Here is an 18,226-nt window from a genome sequence, read left to right as displayed (position 1 = left end):
GCCCGATGCTGGGTTGCCCACGGAGCCCCCTGCTGTGGACAGTCCCTGATGGTCCCTCATCAGCGGACTCAGGACTTGGGTCCCTCCTCAAGCGGCGTGATGGCGGCCCCTTCGGACTCTGAAGATTCAGATCCTGAACCAGAGCCGGACGGAGGGAGCCAATCACTACCTGACTCATCCTCGCTGCTGCTCTGCTGGAGGATGGCGGCTGCCTCCTCCACAGAATAGAGCCTCCTCGCCATTTAAAAAGGGATAGATAAAGATGAGAAATATAAAAGATAGAAAGATTTTTTTTTTTAAAGTGACAGTTTTTTTTGTTTTTTTGTTTTTTTGGGAGGGGGGGTGTAAAGGGGGGGTGGAGACAGTAGAGAAGAGGGGGGGGGGGGGAGGGAGGAGGAAGTAGAGTATAGGTAGTAACAGATAGGAAGAAAAAGATCACAATAGATCAGTGATCAATAGATCAGTAGGTAATAAATGGCCAAGGAGAGGGAGAATCAGGGATTCTGGGCAGTATGGGGTAAAAATTCAGGGATGGAGGGGCAAATTTTATTAAAAGGAATTCCTACCAGCTTATCTGTCAGTCTGTCTCTCAGCTCCTGTCACCACAGAACAGTGATTGATCTGTGTGACAGGAGCTGAGAGACAGAGAGAGGGAAACCTGTTATTTACAAACATTATTAAGAATTCACATTGTTACTGGATGTAACTATGTGAATTCTTTACTTCCTTTGCTCTGATTGGCTCAGAGGAGCGCTGGCTCCTCTTCACCAAACAGCACGGCTTGTAAGCCGTCGGGGACGAGCAGCGCCGCACCGCGCGCACTTACGCGACCATGGCGCGCGCACACGCGGAAGTGCGCCTGGACGCGGACTCTCGTCCAGATAGGCTTTAGCTGCCGCTGCCTGGACGAGCTTGCTCGTCCATTTAGGCTGAACCGGTTAAATAAAATGAGTAGTCTGGCATTTTTTCAACAGTTTTCCTTGCACTGCCCACTGGCGTTGATGAATGGGCCACCCTCTATGCATATAATAAGGATCTATGAATTTACACTTACCAATAGTGTGAATAGGCTTCCTGTACGGCATAACTCCAAAAACTATACTGGAAGATGCCACGGGCATGGAAGAGCGGCATAGCAAAGCCCATTATCTTCTGAAGCCGCTCTTGTGCGGCTCGCAGCCAGGAACCTTTAGGATTGGATACTTGCTCAAAAAGTTCATTCTCGCCAAAGGAGAAGACCGGCACCAAATGGGCGCTGTAAGAACAGCAGCAAGTCAGCTTATCAGTACACAGAAAGTCTAACATAACACTGGGAATATTATGCATGCCAGCAATTACATTTAACATGAACCTTTAAAATCCCCACCTGACTGAGCTCTCAGGATTAGATTAGTGGTGCAACTGGGCTATTCCAGGCCCCAAGCAAAATTCAGTAGTCCACACACCTCCCCCCCTCCTCGGGCTCTATTCACAAAACCTTCTTATAAATAACTTATCACCCAATAACCTTTCAGCACATTTAAAGAGAGTCTGAAGCGAGAATAAATCACGCTTCAGACCTCATAGATAGTAGGGGTATGTGTGCCCCTGCTAAACCGCCACTATCCCGCGGCTTAACGGGGGTCCCTTCACCCCCAAATCCCCTCCGTACAGCGGGGGAGCGCTTCCGCATTGGGTCAGGGCTAACTGCCCGCAGCCCTGCCCCACGCGCGTCTATCAGAAGCGTACCTCCGCCTCTCCCCCCGCCCCCCCTCAGTCTTCCTTCACTGAGAGGGACGGGGGAGAGGCGGCGATGCACGTCTGATAGACCGCGCTGAGAGGCAGGGCTGCAGCCGTTAGCCCTGCCTCCAGGAAAAGAAGATTTACGACTAAATCTACGACCAAGGTTTGCGGGGGTGGGTTTGGGGGTGAAGGGACCCCCCGTTTAGCCGTGGGATAGCGGCGTTTTAGCAGGGGCACACATGCCCTGCTAACTGAGCTCTGAAGCGAGATTTATTCTCGCTTCAGAGTCTCTTTAAAAGCAAAATAAATCACTCAAAGTAAGTTGTTCCTGATTAACTTCATTTCAAGATTACTTTTTTTGCCTTAAAGCGGACCCAAACCAAACTTTTTTTTTTTTATTTAAAAATGATTTAGTTGCACCACTGACACATACAAAGATAAACACTCCTTCAAGCCTATGAGCATTTCAGTGCATGCTTTTCACCCGTCTCTTTTCATTACTAGGGTTATACTGGGGGCAGCCATTAGCAATTCCTCCATTGCAGGACACCACCTACTGCACCAGTTTGCGGATTTTGTCCCGGCAATTTGAAAGGAAGGAGGGGTTTCTCCAATAAATGTAAAATATTTTATATTTGTCATCATGCAGCTGAAAAAAGGCTGCTATTTATTATAATTATATTTAGAAAATAGATTTTATTTCTAAAATATTGTATTTTTAATTTGGGTCCACTTTAAATATATTTTTTGCTCTTTTGGGAGCGTATGTAACCTAGATATTGTTAAAACAGAGGAAAACCGATGAAAAAAAGCTTTGTGAATCATGCCCAATGTGTGTAGCTCTGAAAAGGCCCCCTAATGGTGCTACGGTGTGTGCAGACCCCCCCCCCCCCCCCACCCCCCCTAACGTGTGTGTGCAGCTCACAGGATCCCATTGTAATCTTACAAAGTAGCGATCCTCATACTGTGCCTCAGTCCGGGGCTGGGACATGGCCTATTCGCTCCCTCTTCAGTTTAGCCAAAGTGTAGCCAATCACTAGCAGCACCCAACACTGTGAGCCCCTGGGTGAAGAGGACCTGTCCCACCCCCTGAAAGGAGGTAAAGCATGAAGCGCTGCTTCCGGGCTACTCTGCTTCCAAGGACAAGGCCCCTCAGCCCTAGGGACCCCCCCCATGAACTGCAAGTGTTGCGGGGGGCTATTGTTACACCCCTGGTCAGTGGTAGTAATGAGCAAAAGTTGTGCCAACATGCAATTTTCCATTGAAATTAAGCTGACCAAAGCCAGCAGCTGCTGAGCAGCTAGTTGACATCTGTCTGACATCTTGAGCTAGTAGATTAAATATAATTCCCTCCCTGGGTCAGTGAAGATTTGCATTTTAGAATATCAATCAGCATTCAAAAATGGATTGACTGGCAAATAATTCTCACTTGAACGCAAATGTAATGCCAATTGTATACAGCCTAGAGCTGGGCAAGTCAGGAAGTGCTTTTTAGGGCCCGTTTCCACTTGTGCCGTGGAAACATTGCAACGTGATTTCATTGCAGAAAACTCGAAAATGAATTTGCATGCGGATGCGCGTCTGTATGTGAATTTTATATTGAATCCGCGTACGTTGTCGCATATTTTTGGGAGTATGCGAATTTAACCATGTCAGTGCTTGTGTGCTTTTACATTGATTTTAAGCGAAAACGTACGCAAATTCGCATAGCGAAAATGCATGCGAATTTCCTATTACATTGCATGCGAATCGCACATGTGAATTCTGATGGCTCTGCTGTGCAGATCCTTCCTGTACAGCAAACCGCACAGATTTCCTGACAAGTGGAAACAGGCCCATTGACTACTATTGGCTATGCGAATCTGCATGCAGATTTGCTATAGTGGAAACGGGCCCTTAGCCAGTTCCTAGCCAGCTACAATTGGTCAGTTTGCAGTAAATCTGTAAGGCCCCGTTCACACTGCACGCGTTTCCAGCCGCGTTTTGGAAACGCGTGCAGGAAGCCGACATAGAGTGCACTGTCTGATGTTCACACTGCATGCGTTCCGGACCTGAGCGGTCCGGGGAACGTATGCTGCACGCATTTTTTTTTAATTTTTTTTTTTGCAAAAAGACGCGGCTGTCCCATTCACTTTTCAGTAAAGAGATCAGCCACGCAACGCATACAAATGGATGGCGTCCGTTCGCATGTGTTGCATTCCGCATGAATTGCCGTCCGCGTTTGTAATGTGAACAGGGCCTAAGGAATGAATGTGAAAAGCAGCGCCTTTTTTTTGCCAATGCGGGCCTTTGCTCCCACTGCGATTGTGCATTAGGAACCATTCTGTGCATTTTTTGTGTTGCGCAAGTGTGACCCCTGCCAATCTAAAATTATACACATCTCACTGACAACTCGCCCTTAGGAGGGTGGCTGGCTGCCTAATAGCTTTTCCTTTGCAATTATAACAGAGGCTGACAGGAGCTGTGGTCAAGCTATTGACATATTGCATCTAATAAACAGCAAAGATCATATATAGCTCTTTGAATGGTGCTGTACTTGCACTCCGATTCTCAGATAGTCATCACTGCGGTTACAGGAACCCACCCTCTCTTTAGGGCCACTTTGATGAATCCTTTCCTCTTCAGAATGTGCAGGGTTAGATTTCCTGGATGGGCATCCAGCGATTCCTCAGCTCCACCAATCACTATGACTGCAGCATTTCCCCCCTCAGCTCTACTCAGAACATGCGTCACGCTCTTCTTGGTGGCAGATACTAATCCTGTGATAAACAAAAAGACAACTGTACGTCAAAGCATCCTAAGCTTACATATAGATTTTAGTTGACTTGTAGTACAGAGTACTCAGTTATGTCATCTGCGAAATGGTGTTAAAAAAAGTTATATCTATCTCTATAATTAATGCGATTAACTAGCTTTTTTCAATCATAGACACACCGTGCAAAAAGCGATTGTAACAGTCTGCGGCTTTTGCTGACACAAGCGTAATCCTTCACTCAGTTACCTCTAACTACCCATTAGCAACTTCAGAAAAACAAAAAAAAAGTCTGCTTACCTAAAACAGAAAGAATTTGCGATAATTCAGGTTGGAGTGAGCTCTGAATTATCGCAAATTCTTTCTGTTTTAGGAAAGCAAACTTTTGATTTTCTTAACATCTTAGTAAGGGGGCTTTTAGGACCATTGTAGGACCAACTTCAGAAAGTGCACCGTTTTTGACCAGGAATCTGGTCATGCTACTCTCTGCCTGCTGGTGGCAGCATTGAGTTGAACGTTAATGAACTTCCATTATTCCACCAGCAGGTGGCTCTGGGGACTTTGTGTGTCCTCGAATTACATTGTTCAACCAGGCAGCTCTAGGCTGTCTGGAAACAGCTCTGCCACTGCAACCATTGCTCTGTATGGACTTCGCTTCTCCATCATGCAGCAGGTGTGTCCTTACATAAGCCCTGCAAGGAGCAACATGTGCCAGAACTTTGTGCCCACAGGCTTGAGTATCTGGACAACCCTGGTTCCTTGGTATCTTGCATTTCTGTATCTGCTATACGGTTACTAAAACTATATTCTGTCCGACCTTGATTCCTGCCTGCTTCTTTTGTACCGTGATTGATTTGTTGCCAAATTTATGCTTTGTTGTGACCGTGATTTCTACCTGCCTCTTTGTACTGCAAGTGGATAGAGAGTGAGTGAGTGAGTGTTTTGCTGTGCTTGTGTGCATGTGGTGGTTGCATCATTGTATAGGTCACTGCATTTCCCGGTTGTTTGTACATACTGGCCTCAATTCAGTGGTTAACGACCTATTTATCTCATGGGAGGTAATTTACCTCCTGTGATATCTCCAAATAGCAATTCTCCAGAAGTATAGGGTGAAATATCGACAGAGAGAAATCCATGCGATAAATGTGCGACAAGTTCACCAGGGAAAAAAGGGTGTGTGGCAATTCGTTATTTTTTCATCTATTTATCCCCTGAATGTACCTGGAAATATCGGTTTTTTTCTCACAGCTGCTGCAGCTCACTCTGCAGCTAGTTTACTAAATATATTGAGCGGCGTGGTGTCAACTGTGTCCAGCAATATAATGCCATAATACCAAAAAAGATTGTGTGCGTATAATCACCTGTATGCCAATACACGACACCTATAAACCAATGTGGGTCACAACAAATTTTTTAAAAAAAGGGGGTTCTAGGATGCTTACCTAAGTGTGGATGGAGCAGGAATCTGCAACTTACGCGCTCGCAGACGGCAGATGCTCGCGTCAGAGCGCGTAAGGCGCAGATCCTCACTCCTGCTCCATCCATGAAGCAGACGCCATAGGAAAGTGCGTAAGGTGCAGATCCCTGCTCCAGAGATCTGTCTATCATGGCATGGGCCATTTGAGGCGATTTTGCCTCAATGGAAAGTATAGGAAAAACTCAAACGCTCACAAAAATCGTTCTGTGCAGCGATTGCGTGAGTTTTTTTTTTTTTTTTGGTAAGGCTACATACATTGTATTTATTTTGCGGATCAAAGAGTTCACTTCCTGACTGACGTCTGTAAGTGAAAAAATACGCAATCGCTCGGCAAAACAGCAAAAAAAAAAAAAAAAATAAAATAAAAAAAAAAAAAAAAATGCGCAGGTAATTGCCGGGAATGGGATTAAAAAAAGGCCACAAAACCCGCCCGACACGCAAACGGAATGCAATGTGAAAAAGGCCTTAGTGTGGTGTACATATAGCAATATTGGCACTTTTTGTAGACTTGTCTAGTGTGATCCTAGCCCTCTTTTTTTGCACTGCAGCAACCCTTTGCATTTTTTTTTTCTTATTTCCCTCTTTTTTATATATTTTTGCTCATTTGTATTTTTTAGATTTTGACAATTGTGTATGTACCGTTCTTTGATCCTGCACTAACAATTGCATTTTAGCTATGGTGTGATCCCCCACCAAAGCTTTTTTTCTTTTGGCTTACCCAGGTGTTTTTATTGCTTATTTTATACTAATATTGTACAAATAATTGATGGCCAGGCTGCTCTGATTATAATAAGATAATGGGGATTTTTTTTTTAATCATTTCTGTTAAGTGTTTTATTGGAAATAAAATATTTTGTGCATACTGTTTGCAGTATGGCTATCTGTTCTATTACACAATATTAGTATTACTAAGGGTACTGTTTTCTTGTTGTGAGTACAGAGCGATACTGCCCTGCTAGAGTAATTACTAACATTTATATGCTCAATTAATGGATTAGTCATTTTACTTACCCACACTCATGATGTATTCTCTGAAGAAGGGGCAGCGGAACCAGAAGGGTAGCATGTGCAGGTAAGGGGTTAGGCCAGGAAAGAGCTCATAAAATCCTGTGTAGTTTGTGCAGAAATTACTGAATGCCCCGGCTACTAGGACTCCATGGGATGAAAGCCCAAGAGATAATTGTGCTTCGGATCTAAATCAGCAGTCTTTATGAGCTGGAGAAATAGGATAACATTATGAAAAGCTATGGTGTCTAGCCACAAAGCACAGCATATAGATCCTAAAAACCACCATAAGGATCAGAACCTTCCAAGAATCTAAATATTAATGAAAATATAATTGCTCAGGCTTACCAAGAAAACAATGAGCGATAGAGAGAATAGAAAAATTATACATACACATAAAATTTAAACCCCTCTTTAGATCTCGTTCACTCTCTAGGTGTCCATTTATTTATTTATTTTTTAAACTATTTTAATTGATTTGAAATGCTCTTACTAATGCAATGCTATAGATGATTTTATAAAATCCCATCACACAAGTAAGAATGCACACATTAGCAATGCTAAACATGAGCATAGCTCCAAACTGTCCCTCTCTCTACCTCATTTGTCCTCTTTCAGGACTGATGTACAGATCTATGGAAATAGATGTATTTTTGTACTGAGTAATATGTTTAAATTGACTAAACTTTATTCCCATTCTTTAAAATTGATATTTATTATTTTCAGATGGTAAGAAGGAACATGAACTAGGATAGAAAGGACCAGTGTGATTTGAATTATAAAACATTTTTTCTTATGAAATCTTTATGGTATTTGTGACTAGGGGTGTGACAGAAGCATGAATGGGGGTGTGGCAGGGGCATGGCCTAAGTGTCTCTCTTTCTTATCACAAAAAGTTGGGAGGTCTGCAAGAACTTATAAAATCACAAGGACTTGGTGCCCAGAGTCAGGCCTGGAACCCACTGAAATCAGCAAACGCAAAACACAACCGCTAGCGTTTTGTCTGAGCGGTTTGCAAGCGGATTCATGCGCGTTTTTGGTTGTGTTTTGCAACATTGTATTTTTTTGCCCAGCGGGTGCGTAGCGTTTTGCGTTTTTATCCTGATTGGTCCTGTGAATTATTTTTAATTTTGTTACAGTGTGCTGAACCGCAAAACACTAGCAAAACCGCTCAGTTTAGGTTTTGCTGAGCGTTTCTGCTAGTGTTTCAATACTTTATATTGAAGCGCTAACGCTCCCAAAATGCTGCACGTCCTGCGTTTGCGTTTGAGAAACGCAAACGCTCCTGTGGAAGTTGCCCCATCCATTAACATTAGCCCAGCTTTTGGCAAACTGCTAGCGTATCGCAGTGCTGCCAAAACGCTGCCAAAAGCGCTCCTTTGGGTTCCAGCCCTCACAGATTCCCCTGCAAGCACCTGGTGCCCAGAGTTACACATTGCCCAGCAAGCTCATGCATCTCTGTACACAATTCAGCTACATGTATAGTGCCAGATAGAAGCAAAAAAGACAACAGAAGCGCATTGACTGCAGTGTCGTACCCTGGTACAAAGCCACGCTAGACATCTGTGGTCCAGAATGTATTTTGTATGCTGGCAAATACAACAAGGATGGTCACAAAGGTTTTCCAAAATTATTTGGGCTAGATATCTATTAGAGGGGCACTATAGCAAAAAAATTGTAAAATGTAAATATGTACTAACAGACAAATAAGAAGTACGTTTTTTTCCAGAGTAAAATTAGCCATAAATTACTTCTCCTATGTTGCTGTCACTTACAGTAGGTAGGAGAAATCTGACAGAAGCAACAGGTTTTCGACTAGTCTATCTCTTCATGGGGGATTCTCAGGCAGGGAACACACTTGACTGTTTTGGTGCGCGTTTTCTGCACAGAAAAACTGAGAACTTATGTTAATCAATGGGCTAGTCCACACTTAACATGTTGTTTGCGCGCAGAAAAAAAAACTGATATTCTGCATCCTGATTCTGCACATTTTGTCAGTTTCCTCTATCAATTACATCAGCTGCTGTGAAAAAAAAACACGCGCGTTTTCCTGCATAGAAACACTTGGTGTGCAGAAAAAGTATGCAGGAAAACGCGCGCAGAAAACTGAAAGACAAGTGTGTTCCCTGCCTCAGGGTTTTATTTATTTTCAAAAGTACTTAGTGAATGGCAGTTGCTCTGTCCAACTGCCAAAAAAAACTGTAGCGAGCAGGGAAGCTGGCCAGCATCATTGTTTACATTTTTTTTTTCAGGGAATATCTGTATAAAGAATAAAAGGCTTGCTGAGAATCCCCAATGAAGAAATGGGCTAGTCTAAAACCTGTTGCATCTGTCAGATTTCTACTACCTACTGTAAGTGACAGCAACTTAGGAGAAAAGTAATTTATGGTTCATTTTACTCTGGGAAAAAAAAAAAAAAAAAAAAAAAAAAAAGGTACTACTTATTGGTCTATGTTTGCCCATATTTTAAAATTTTAAAATTTTTTGCCATAGTGCCCCTTTAACTGTCAAACATAGAATTACTCGTACAGCTTCTGGTCTGTGAACTGGCACTGGTCTGATCCCAACGGTGTTGCCATAGTCATCGGAAGTCTAGGCTGAAATCTGCTTGCTCATGGATTTCTTTATTGATGAACAATGTTTCTAGTTAAGAAATATTCCTATGAAAGAAGTGACCCGGTATATATACACGTTGTCACAACACGGATTTCACCATCACACAGGAAGTTACAGCTACTTTGTGCAGAGAATGTGTGTTCAGTTTATTGAATAATAAGCTATACTTTGCCATGCTAGAATTAAAAAATAAATAAATAAAAAAAAAAAAAAAAAAAAAAAAAAAGCTACACAACTATTTTATAGAAGATGGGGCAGCACAGTGTTTAACTGGATAGCACTCATTTTGCAGATTTGCCATCTTGGTTGAAATAGTACCAGCGACTGGCTGCAAAGATGCTATCCTTGGTTTTGGGAGGTTTCTTCTACATTGGAAATATGCTAGTAAGTTACGTCGCAGAGGTTATGAGGGACCTGTAGCTGGAAAGTCTATAGGAACATTGTCACATGACAAGGAAACTGAGTCCTCCAACTTACCTTTATTGGAAAATAATCCTTGAAGTACCTCCACACAGTCCAATTCCGCACCCACTGCCATCTGCGGCCACCAGCTTGAGGAGTTTCCCAGTCCAGGTAGAGCCAGAGAACATATAGAGCAGTCACTAACCAGAACCTGCCGAGAAGCAGCATCAGGAATATCCCCGTACAGCATTGTGCTGCAGAAACAAGATGGACAGAGCATAAGCTATAAATCAGCAGACCATACAATTACAATGAGAATGTGAGGATAACCATTACATGACTGAAAGACATGGTCATACGTAGGACTGCACACTGACCTTCAGATTCAGGCCTCTATATAAAAAAAAACAAAAAAAAAAAAACACACACACACTACGGCCAATTGTTCTTATACTAACTGGTGGCTTGTGCTACAGAGGGCAGGAGTGCATGCGCCATCTCTCTGGACATCGTATGCGTCATCTGATCAGTGCTGCGGCTAGTCACAACAAGGCGGGGCAAAAGGCGGCACTAGCAGGGCCAATGGCCACAGTGCTAGTCAATCAGCGGGTGGGAGGATGTGCACAGCAGGGTGTGGCAGGAGGGGGCGTGTGCAGGACTAAGGTCCACACTAGACACAGATGCAGGACGGACACTGTAGTCCGGATCCGGGGAAGATTAGGGGAAGTACCACCGTACTGCAAACTGATGAAAGTGCATCAGTTTTGTATCAGTTTCCGTTCAGGTTTTTCCCTGACAGAAAACGTCTCTATCATTAGGAAGGAGTGGGAGGATTTTTTGGGCCAATCATAAAGCCCAGGCTATCCGTTTTCACATCCGTTTTTTGCCTGTGGAGCTGGAGATGCGTTTTCTCATTGCTTTCACTACCCCTGCGTGTATCCGTGGTCCTGATCCGTTGCGTGAAAATGCAGCAGGTCCGGACCTTCCGTTCAGGTTTTGAAAACGGATCCCCGCAAACGCAGACGGATCCGTTTTTTACTTGGGTGAGGCTGGCTGCTATTTTAAACATTAGTATCCGGGACTCCGTTTTTCATCAGGTTTGAAAAACGCAGCCACGGATACGTTTCCGGACCTAGTGTGGACGCAGCCTAAAGGACAGCCACACACACGGAAATGATTATAAATGCATATTGTGTATGTGTATATGTAAAAACCACAAAACACATGAAAATAAACATACATTAATAAATTGTTAATTCTGATTTTGCGCATCTACTACACATTAACCATTCTAGTTGAGAGTTGCAACCAAAACAAAAGTACAAAAGCCTGCATCCAGTGGGTAATGGCGAGTGTTGGGTAAACCCCCGTTTTATTAGGATGGGAAAGAAATAAAATTAAAAAGGCTACCCTTACTTTCAGGCAGACAGGTAGTGGGCTGTTTCCTTGCTGTGAGAAAACATCTTTTAAACATACAAATGCCCATTCTAAGGGCCCTTGTACACTGTAGGAGTTTATTTGCATTTTTTTAACTGAGTAACCAAGCAGCTTGGGGGTGACCCAAACCACTAGGAATGTATAGGGGGCTAAAAGACAGAAAAACCCTCCTACTAAAAAAAAAGCAATGCTTGAATTGATTACCCTTCTTAAAAACAGAAGGAAACTTGCAATAATTCAGGTATAAGTGAGCATTCGTGGTCACCCACAATGCACCACTACTGAATAAGCAAATTATCTTTTTGCCCCTGTAAGCCAGGCTAGCATCCAGAACCGCTGGTGTATAGCAAGCCTATAGCTTTAACATTTTACACAGCCACATCAACCTCACATACATACAAGCCTGTTTTCAGACACGCACGCACAGGGCTTCCTCCTGCCCCCTTCAGGCTGATCGGTCCCTTGCCACCCTCCTGCACCAACTGGATCCTCCTCTGTTCGGCCCAGTAATTCCGCATGCGCGGCCCGGCCACGCTGTCCCCATTACTGGGAGAGGTCTGTGCAGAACGCTCCTGGCTAAGGGAGCACGACCCTTAGCCTTATTTTTCTTGCCCTTAGAGACTAAACTAAGGGTGCGGAGAGAAAAGGTTCTAATGAAAGCATCTGCTGCTCAGCCTCTCATAAGGAATCTACAAAACTTGTCTCTAACACTTTGGGTTTTGAGGCAGGGGTCACACTTGTCTTTCAGTTTCTACACTTTGCAGAAAACTGAAAGACAAGTGTGACCCCTGACTTACAGCAGGTAATGTAATTTATAGAGAAAACTGACAAATTGCGCAAGATGTCAGTTTTTTTTCTGCATGCGAAATCCGCATTAAAGTGTGACCTTGCTTATTGATTAACATGAGTTCTCAGTTGAAGTCAGTTTTTCTGTGCAGAAAACGCGTACGAAAGCCGGTAAGTGACCCTTGCCTGAAGCTTTTTTTTTTTTTTTTTAACGCTTGCAGGGGGGAAACCGCTTGGCTAATGAAAGTGAATGGGATGGTGCACACCAGAGCGGCTCGTACACAAACGCAAACTCGGGCTGCAGCATTTTTAGATTTCTGAGGAGTTTCTGCCTCAATGTTAAAGTATAGGAAAGAGGAAAACAGCTTTGAAAAACGCTAGATCAGAGCGGTTTTTCAGGCGTTTGTTACAGCTGCTGTTCAGTAACAGCTTTTACTGTAACAATATTTGTAATCTGCTATACAAAATGCTCCAAAAAACGCTAGGCATGTTCGCTCTGAAATCTGCTTCAAAAAAACTCTAGCGGTTTGCAGATCTGCTAGAGGTTTTTGGTGTGCACTGGGCCTCAGTATGACATTCCATAGTTATCTCGGGATCTAGAGTGTGTCTGTTCATTCTTGTCCCGCCCCTCCTTATGCAGGGCTGGATTTCTGGAAAGACCATAGCTCCCAACTGTCCCTTTTTCGGAGGGACAGTCCCTTTTTGGGAGCCCTGTCCCTCTTTCACCCTCATTTGTCCCTCTTTCAGGACTTTGTCCCTCTTTCTATGTAATTATATACATTTCTATACTAAAAATGTGTTTGATTGACTCTAAACTTTATTCCCATCCTTTAAATTGATATATTACTAATTTAAAAATGTTACTATGAAGGAAAATGAACAAGGATAGAAAGGACCAGTGTGGTTTGAATTATATAACAACATATCTTTCTTATGAAATCTTTATGGTATGTGTGACTAGAGGCGCGGTGAGGGCGTGACCAGGGGTGTGGCAGGGGCGTGGCTTAACTGTCCCTTTTTCTCATCTCAAAAAGTTGGGAGGTATGGGAAAGACCACAAAGGCCCGAGCCTAGGGTGGGCTGTAGGTCAAGAGAGCACCTGAATGTGAATTAGGGGCTGCTACATATGAAAGAGAAGGCTGCAAATGGGGAGCAACACATGAAAAGGGAAGGTGATGCCCAAGGGAGCTATTCATGATAGAAAGGGCCTGCAGCTCTAGGAATGTTACACATGGAAAAGGGGGCTACATGTGGAATGGGAGGGACACTAATGCATATGGACGGGGAGCCCTGACATACATGGCCTAGGGGCAGAAAAAGTATAAATCCGGCCTTGACATTACGACCATGAAAAGAAAACACATCAGAAGAGGAGGAGGAGGATGGGGTCTTTATGGTAAACAGGTACAAGGCATTCCAGAACGGACTGGCCAGGGGAAAAGGGGGGAGATTTTCCTCCAGGCTGCTGGTACAGTGCCTGGTGCAGTGAGGTTTTTGTATAAGGCAATGTGAAGCACTAGGCTAGCTGAAGCTTGCCTTATGCAGAGTCCATAGAAAAAACAACAACAACTGTCTGCTCTCTCACCATTGTGAAGACTGCATGTGGACAGCTTGATAAGGTATTACACAGGTTAAAAAGTTTTTGACCGTCCCTAGACTCCAGGAGGGCTGCTGCAGCCTTGTGTGAGAGACTGGCAGGGACAGGAGTCACATTACAGGCAAGCAGCCTCTGTGTGGTATGGGACTGCAATACTATCTAAGCTCTCTGCTCCATCTCAGGCTATTCTCAGTATCTCTCCACTCCTTTCCCTTGTGAACCTTTGTCTCCCCCCCCCCCCCCCCCCCTTACCCTAGTGCTGTCTTGTCACACAGGAAAGCTAAATAAAAGTGCCTTTTCTCCCCTCTCTCTGGATAGTGTAATGGTTAAGCGTTCTGCCTCTGGCACTGGTGAGTGACCTGGGTTCAAACCTCAGCAAATCTCAGCTCTTCCTGCTCAAAAAGCCAGCACCTATTCAGCAGGAGACCTTGGGCAAAACCAACACTGCTACTGCCTACTGAGCGAGTTTTAGTGGCTGCTGCTCAAGCAATTTGAGTCCGCCAGGAGAAAAATAAATAAGAATTTTTATTTTTTTTTATAAATGTTCCTTGTCATTCTTTACTTTGCCCCCCCCCCCCCCCCACACACACACATCTTACTCTCACATTTTAATATTTTAATCACCCCAATGTTATTAGTGACCCTAGCCTATAGCTGTCAATACATGCATTAGTTTTTACCGACATATTATTTCACTATGTTCGAATCTGGTGATCATCATCCACCCACATTGATCATACTGTCGATCAATCCATGGCAAAAGTATTAAAAATTACGATCAAACAGTACATTTTTCAATTCGACACAGTGGTATAGAGGGCAGTAGATCAGCGGCTCGTAGTATTGCACTGAACCACTACTGTAATATGATTATTTTCTGGTGAAATGCTGCAGCATTGCAATTATTTTTAAGGGGGGGTGGGCGCCACAGGTTTCCTAGCCTGGAGTGACAAAATGGCCAGAGGCGTCCCTGCTTTATAAAACTCATGCACTAATAAAGTGAAATGCAGAGTGATAACCCAGCTATATCAGAGCGTGTTGTAGCCTCAGAATATTTGCTGCACTGGTTCTGGGCAGGTTTGAATCTTGAATCAGAGCTAAGGAACAATATGTGAAACTTATTTTTAACTGCAGCTTGGCTTATGAATGTGGGATAAAGGTGAGCAACAGATGACCTTGTGCTGCTACAAAGTCACACATTAACAAGACACAAGTGTTCCTGAAAGGTTTGGTTGTTTTCCTTACTTGGTTAAAGGAGAACACTGTGAAAATAAATAAACAAATCTGATTGGATATGGAATAGGAATACAATTTGTGATACTTGGTAAATCTGGTTTCTTCAGGAAAACTTGCTGTAGGTTTTAATGTTAAGAGTCTCATTGGCTGTCCACCTCTGTCCCCTTAACAGAAACTGGTGGCAAGGCTTCCAAACCTCACAGTGCCTACATACAAACCTATGGGAGGGGGCTTGTCTTGGAATGTAAGGATACTGGACAGAATGGCAGTCTTGGACCAGACAGGCAACACAAACGCACGGGGTGTTCAAAAACCAGCATGTGAAAATATGGGCACAATTACAATAGCAGGATTTATTAATGGCCTTACCCAGAAACAAAAATGAGAAGACCCACTGAGAGACAGCTGCCGTCTGTAGCCTGCGAGCCAGAGGGATATTGAGGGGTGCAAATTCCACCTTCATCATGGTCCCAAAACTCTTCTATATAGCAGCCTTCATAAAAAAGGTTCTGTTAAGATATAACCATTACTAAATAGGAAAGAAAACACTGATTAAATGTAAGCAGGCACTGCTATTATTGCTATATGCCAACAAGCTGGAAATACTCTTGCACACCTGATAGTGTAATTGTTTGACATATTCGGTAGATGAGTACACAAAAACCATTCAGTCCACTGTGAGAACCGTTTAAGTTTCTATTATAGCAGACTTCCCCAAACCTGTCCTCAAGGTCCACCAACAGTACATGTTTTGCAGGAAACCACTAACAATCGCAGGGTGGGTAATTAGTGTCTCAGTAGAGCTGATTAACTACCTCTGTGGATTTCCACAAAACATGCACTGTTGGTGGGCCTTGAGGACAGGGTTGGGGAACACTGAGAATAGGGCAACATTCTTGTTGCTTCCCCCAAGCCTTTGTGGATTTTTGCAGAAATCTGGCCATGTTTGGATGTTGCATGGACTGCCACAGCTTGTTTCCCATTGCCAAACTTTTTTCTGCTACCGCACAGAAAAGTGTTTGCAGTCAGTCTACAGGTTTTAAGCCCTAGAGATATTCTGAAACCACCAATGCCGCTGATGCCAGGAGCTGCGAGTAACATTCAGAGAAACTCAATTGGCCCTGTTGACTAAGCAACAGCAATAAAAATTAAGCCCAGTCAAGGTTTTCTGGATCGGTTATGTTCTGTGTGTTTACCAATCTGTGTAACGCAAATGAAGTTGCTCTATATTAGCATTTTCAATATATTCCCTGCTGGAATCCATAGCAAAATAGATATGCTATGTGGTAGGAATCAATCATTTTGGGAGCATATGGCCAACTTTAGACAAGGCGCAGACAGCTAAGGGTAAATATACATGAAAATAAAACCTAACAATCCAACAGCCTTAAGGGTGCAGGGGGAGGGAGGAGACTTCTCCAGGCCTGATCTGTCTCTGTAAATAAAATATATAAATTAAAAAAAAAAAAAGTGAAAAGCAGTTAAATATTTTTCCCATGAGAGAAATAACCCTGAGTTTAGAGATGAAGAAAGATGAAGCACAAATATTCAGATTGGGAAACAGTTATTTGATGTCCAATCATCTTTAGAATTAGTTTTTCTGTCCATTAAACAGAAGAAAGAATATCCATGGAACACCAACAGCAAATCATTGTCAGAAAATATCCAAAATCTTTATTAGGGACTTTTCCCAGTATTTAAAAACATAGGAGCAAGCCAGATAAGGACAGTACAATGTGGTCAGGGATATACAGTAAATATACTGGATCTGTTATATAAAGACAACTGGAGGGAAGAACCACCCTGCCATATACATGCCAATATACCAGGTCAATGCCTGTAAACACCAAATAGGAGCGCATATAAAATATATGGTTCACTGAATGCACTCACCCAGGGATAGATTGCCACCTACCCGGTTGCTTCCTCTGAGTTGTGTGGATGAGGTTTCGGGGGCCCCTATATACTCAAACTAAGTCTGGGAAGAAAGTGGGCATGATCAGCCGATTTCAGCACGCGGCTCTGAGAGCCGAGTGCCAAAACTGGGTGCCCCATAGCAGCAATGCTATGCCGTGCGGGGTGCGTAGCAGTAATTCGGGACTCTGGCGGCTGCCAGACCCCGAATTACATCTCTCTCCGAGTTGCGACAACTCGGAGGGGGAATAGTATTTAACCGCCTTGGAATTTAGCGGCAGCGGTGAGAGCAGTCATTCAGCTCTCACTGTGCCGAACTGAGCAGCGCCGAATTAATATGCACCCGTCGCCACACCCACGCCCACTTTCTTCACAGACTTCATATGAGTATATAGGGGCCTCTGATACCTCACCCCCATATCTCCAAGGAAGCAGCAATGCTGTGCTACGCGTGAAACAGGCAGGGCAGGCAGCAGACAGGTGGGCATCAGAATCATTTATTTTGCCAAGCCCAAATTGGGGGGGGGGGGGGGGGGGGGGCAGTTGTACCCAGACTTTGTATTGGGTCATACAGATTCTGGTAGTATATGGTTTCCGCATGTTTACTACATAATTATGCATGTTTCCCAAATTATTATTTTTTTTTTTAAATGTCCAAAAGTCATTGACCCACTATATTTATATCATTGACCACATTGTACTGTCCTTATCCGGCTTGCTCCTATGTTTTAATACTGGGACAAGTCTCTAGAGAAAAAACATATAGATTTAGGATATTGTCTGACAATGATTTGCTATTGGCGTTTTATGGATGTTCTTTCTTCTGGTGCATTTAAAAATCCCATCCTTGGCCATATTTGCATTAGCCTCTATCTTTGGTGCATCAGTTTTTCTGTCCTCTCCTGGCGAATACCAGTGTTTGCATTAGCCCTCTAGTGGCTATTGTGACAAGAAAAGCGATTGATTACGGTACCGCTAATGGCACGCAGGAAGCAGTATCTAGTCATAACTGACTTTTGGGATGGAGTTGGACTTAAACATGTACAGTAAATGCTAATTTTAAGTAAAGGATAAATATGCTCAAATATACGTCATTACTGCACTGTATGAAATTCCACAGAGTGGTTAGGCATGCTAGGACTTGTAGTGCTACTAGAGATCAGAAATTATCCGTGCAAACATTTGCAACACTCCCGACTTTAGCAGACTGAGGAAACCAAAGCAAGACTTCTCCCCTCCATCGTGTGCAAGGCTGTGTTGCAAGTCTGTGCAAGTGCCATGAC

The 18,226-nt window shown here is 43.5% G+C and overlaps 1 protein-coding gene across 1 annotated transcript in view; it reads right to left on the bottom strand.

The window, feature by feature from the left end:
* Nucleotides 1-18,226, bottom strand: part of MOGAT1 (monoacylglycerol O-acyltransferase 1) — an 86,397-nt gene that overhangs the window by 15,402 nt on the left and 52,769 nt on the right. Inside the window, 7 exon segments of the mRNA XM_068280560.1 lie at nucleotides 1,055-1,094; nucleotides 1,096-1,255; nucleotides 4,307-4,481; nucleotides 6,963-7,112; nucleotides 7,115-7,166; nucleotides 10,050-10,228; nucleotides 15,399-15,538. Coding sequence (XP_068136661.1) covers nucleotides 1,055-1,094; nucleotides 1,096-1,255; nucleotides 4,307-4,481; nucleotides 6,963-7,112; nucleotides 7,115-7,166; nucleotides 10,050-10,228; nucleotides 15,399-15,495 — 853 coding nt within the window. The 5' untranslated portion in view covers nucleotides 15,496-15,538.

Source organism: Hyperolius riggenbachi, chromosome 4, assembly GCF_040937935.1.
Source record: "Hyperolius riggenbachi isolate aHypRig1 chromosome 4, aHypRig1.pri, whole genome shotgun sequence".
Taxonomy (NCBI): domain Eukaryota; kingdom Metazoa; phylum Chordata; class Amphibia; order Anura; family Hyperoliidae; genus Hyperolius; species Hyperolius riggenbachi.
This window is presented reverse-complemented; position numbering and strand designations above follow the sequence as displayed.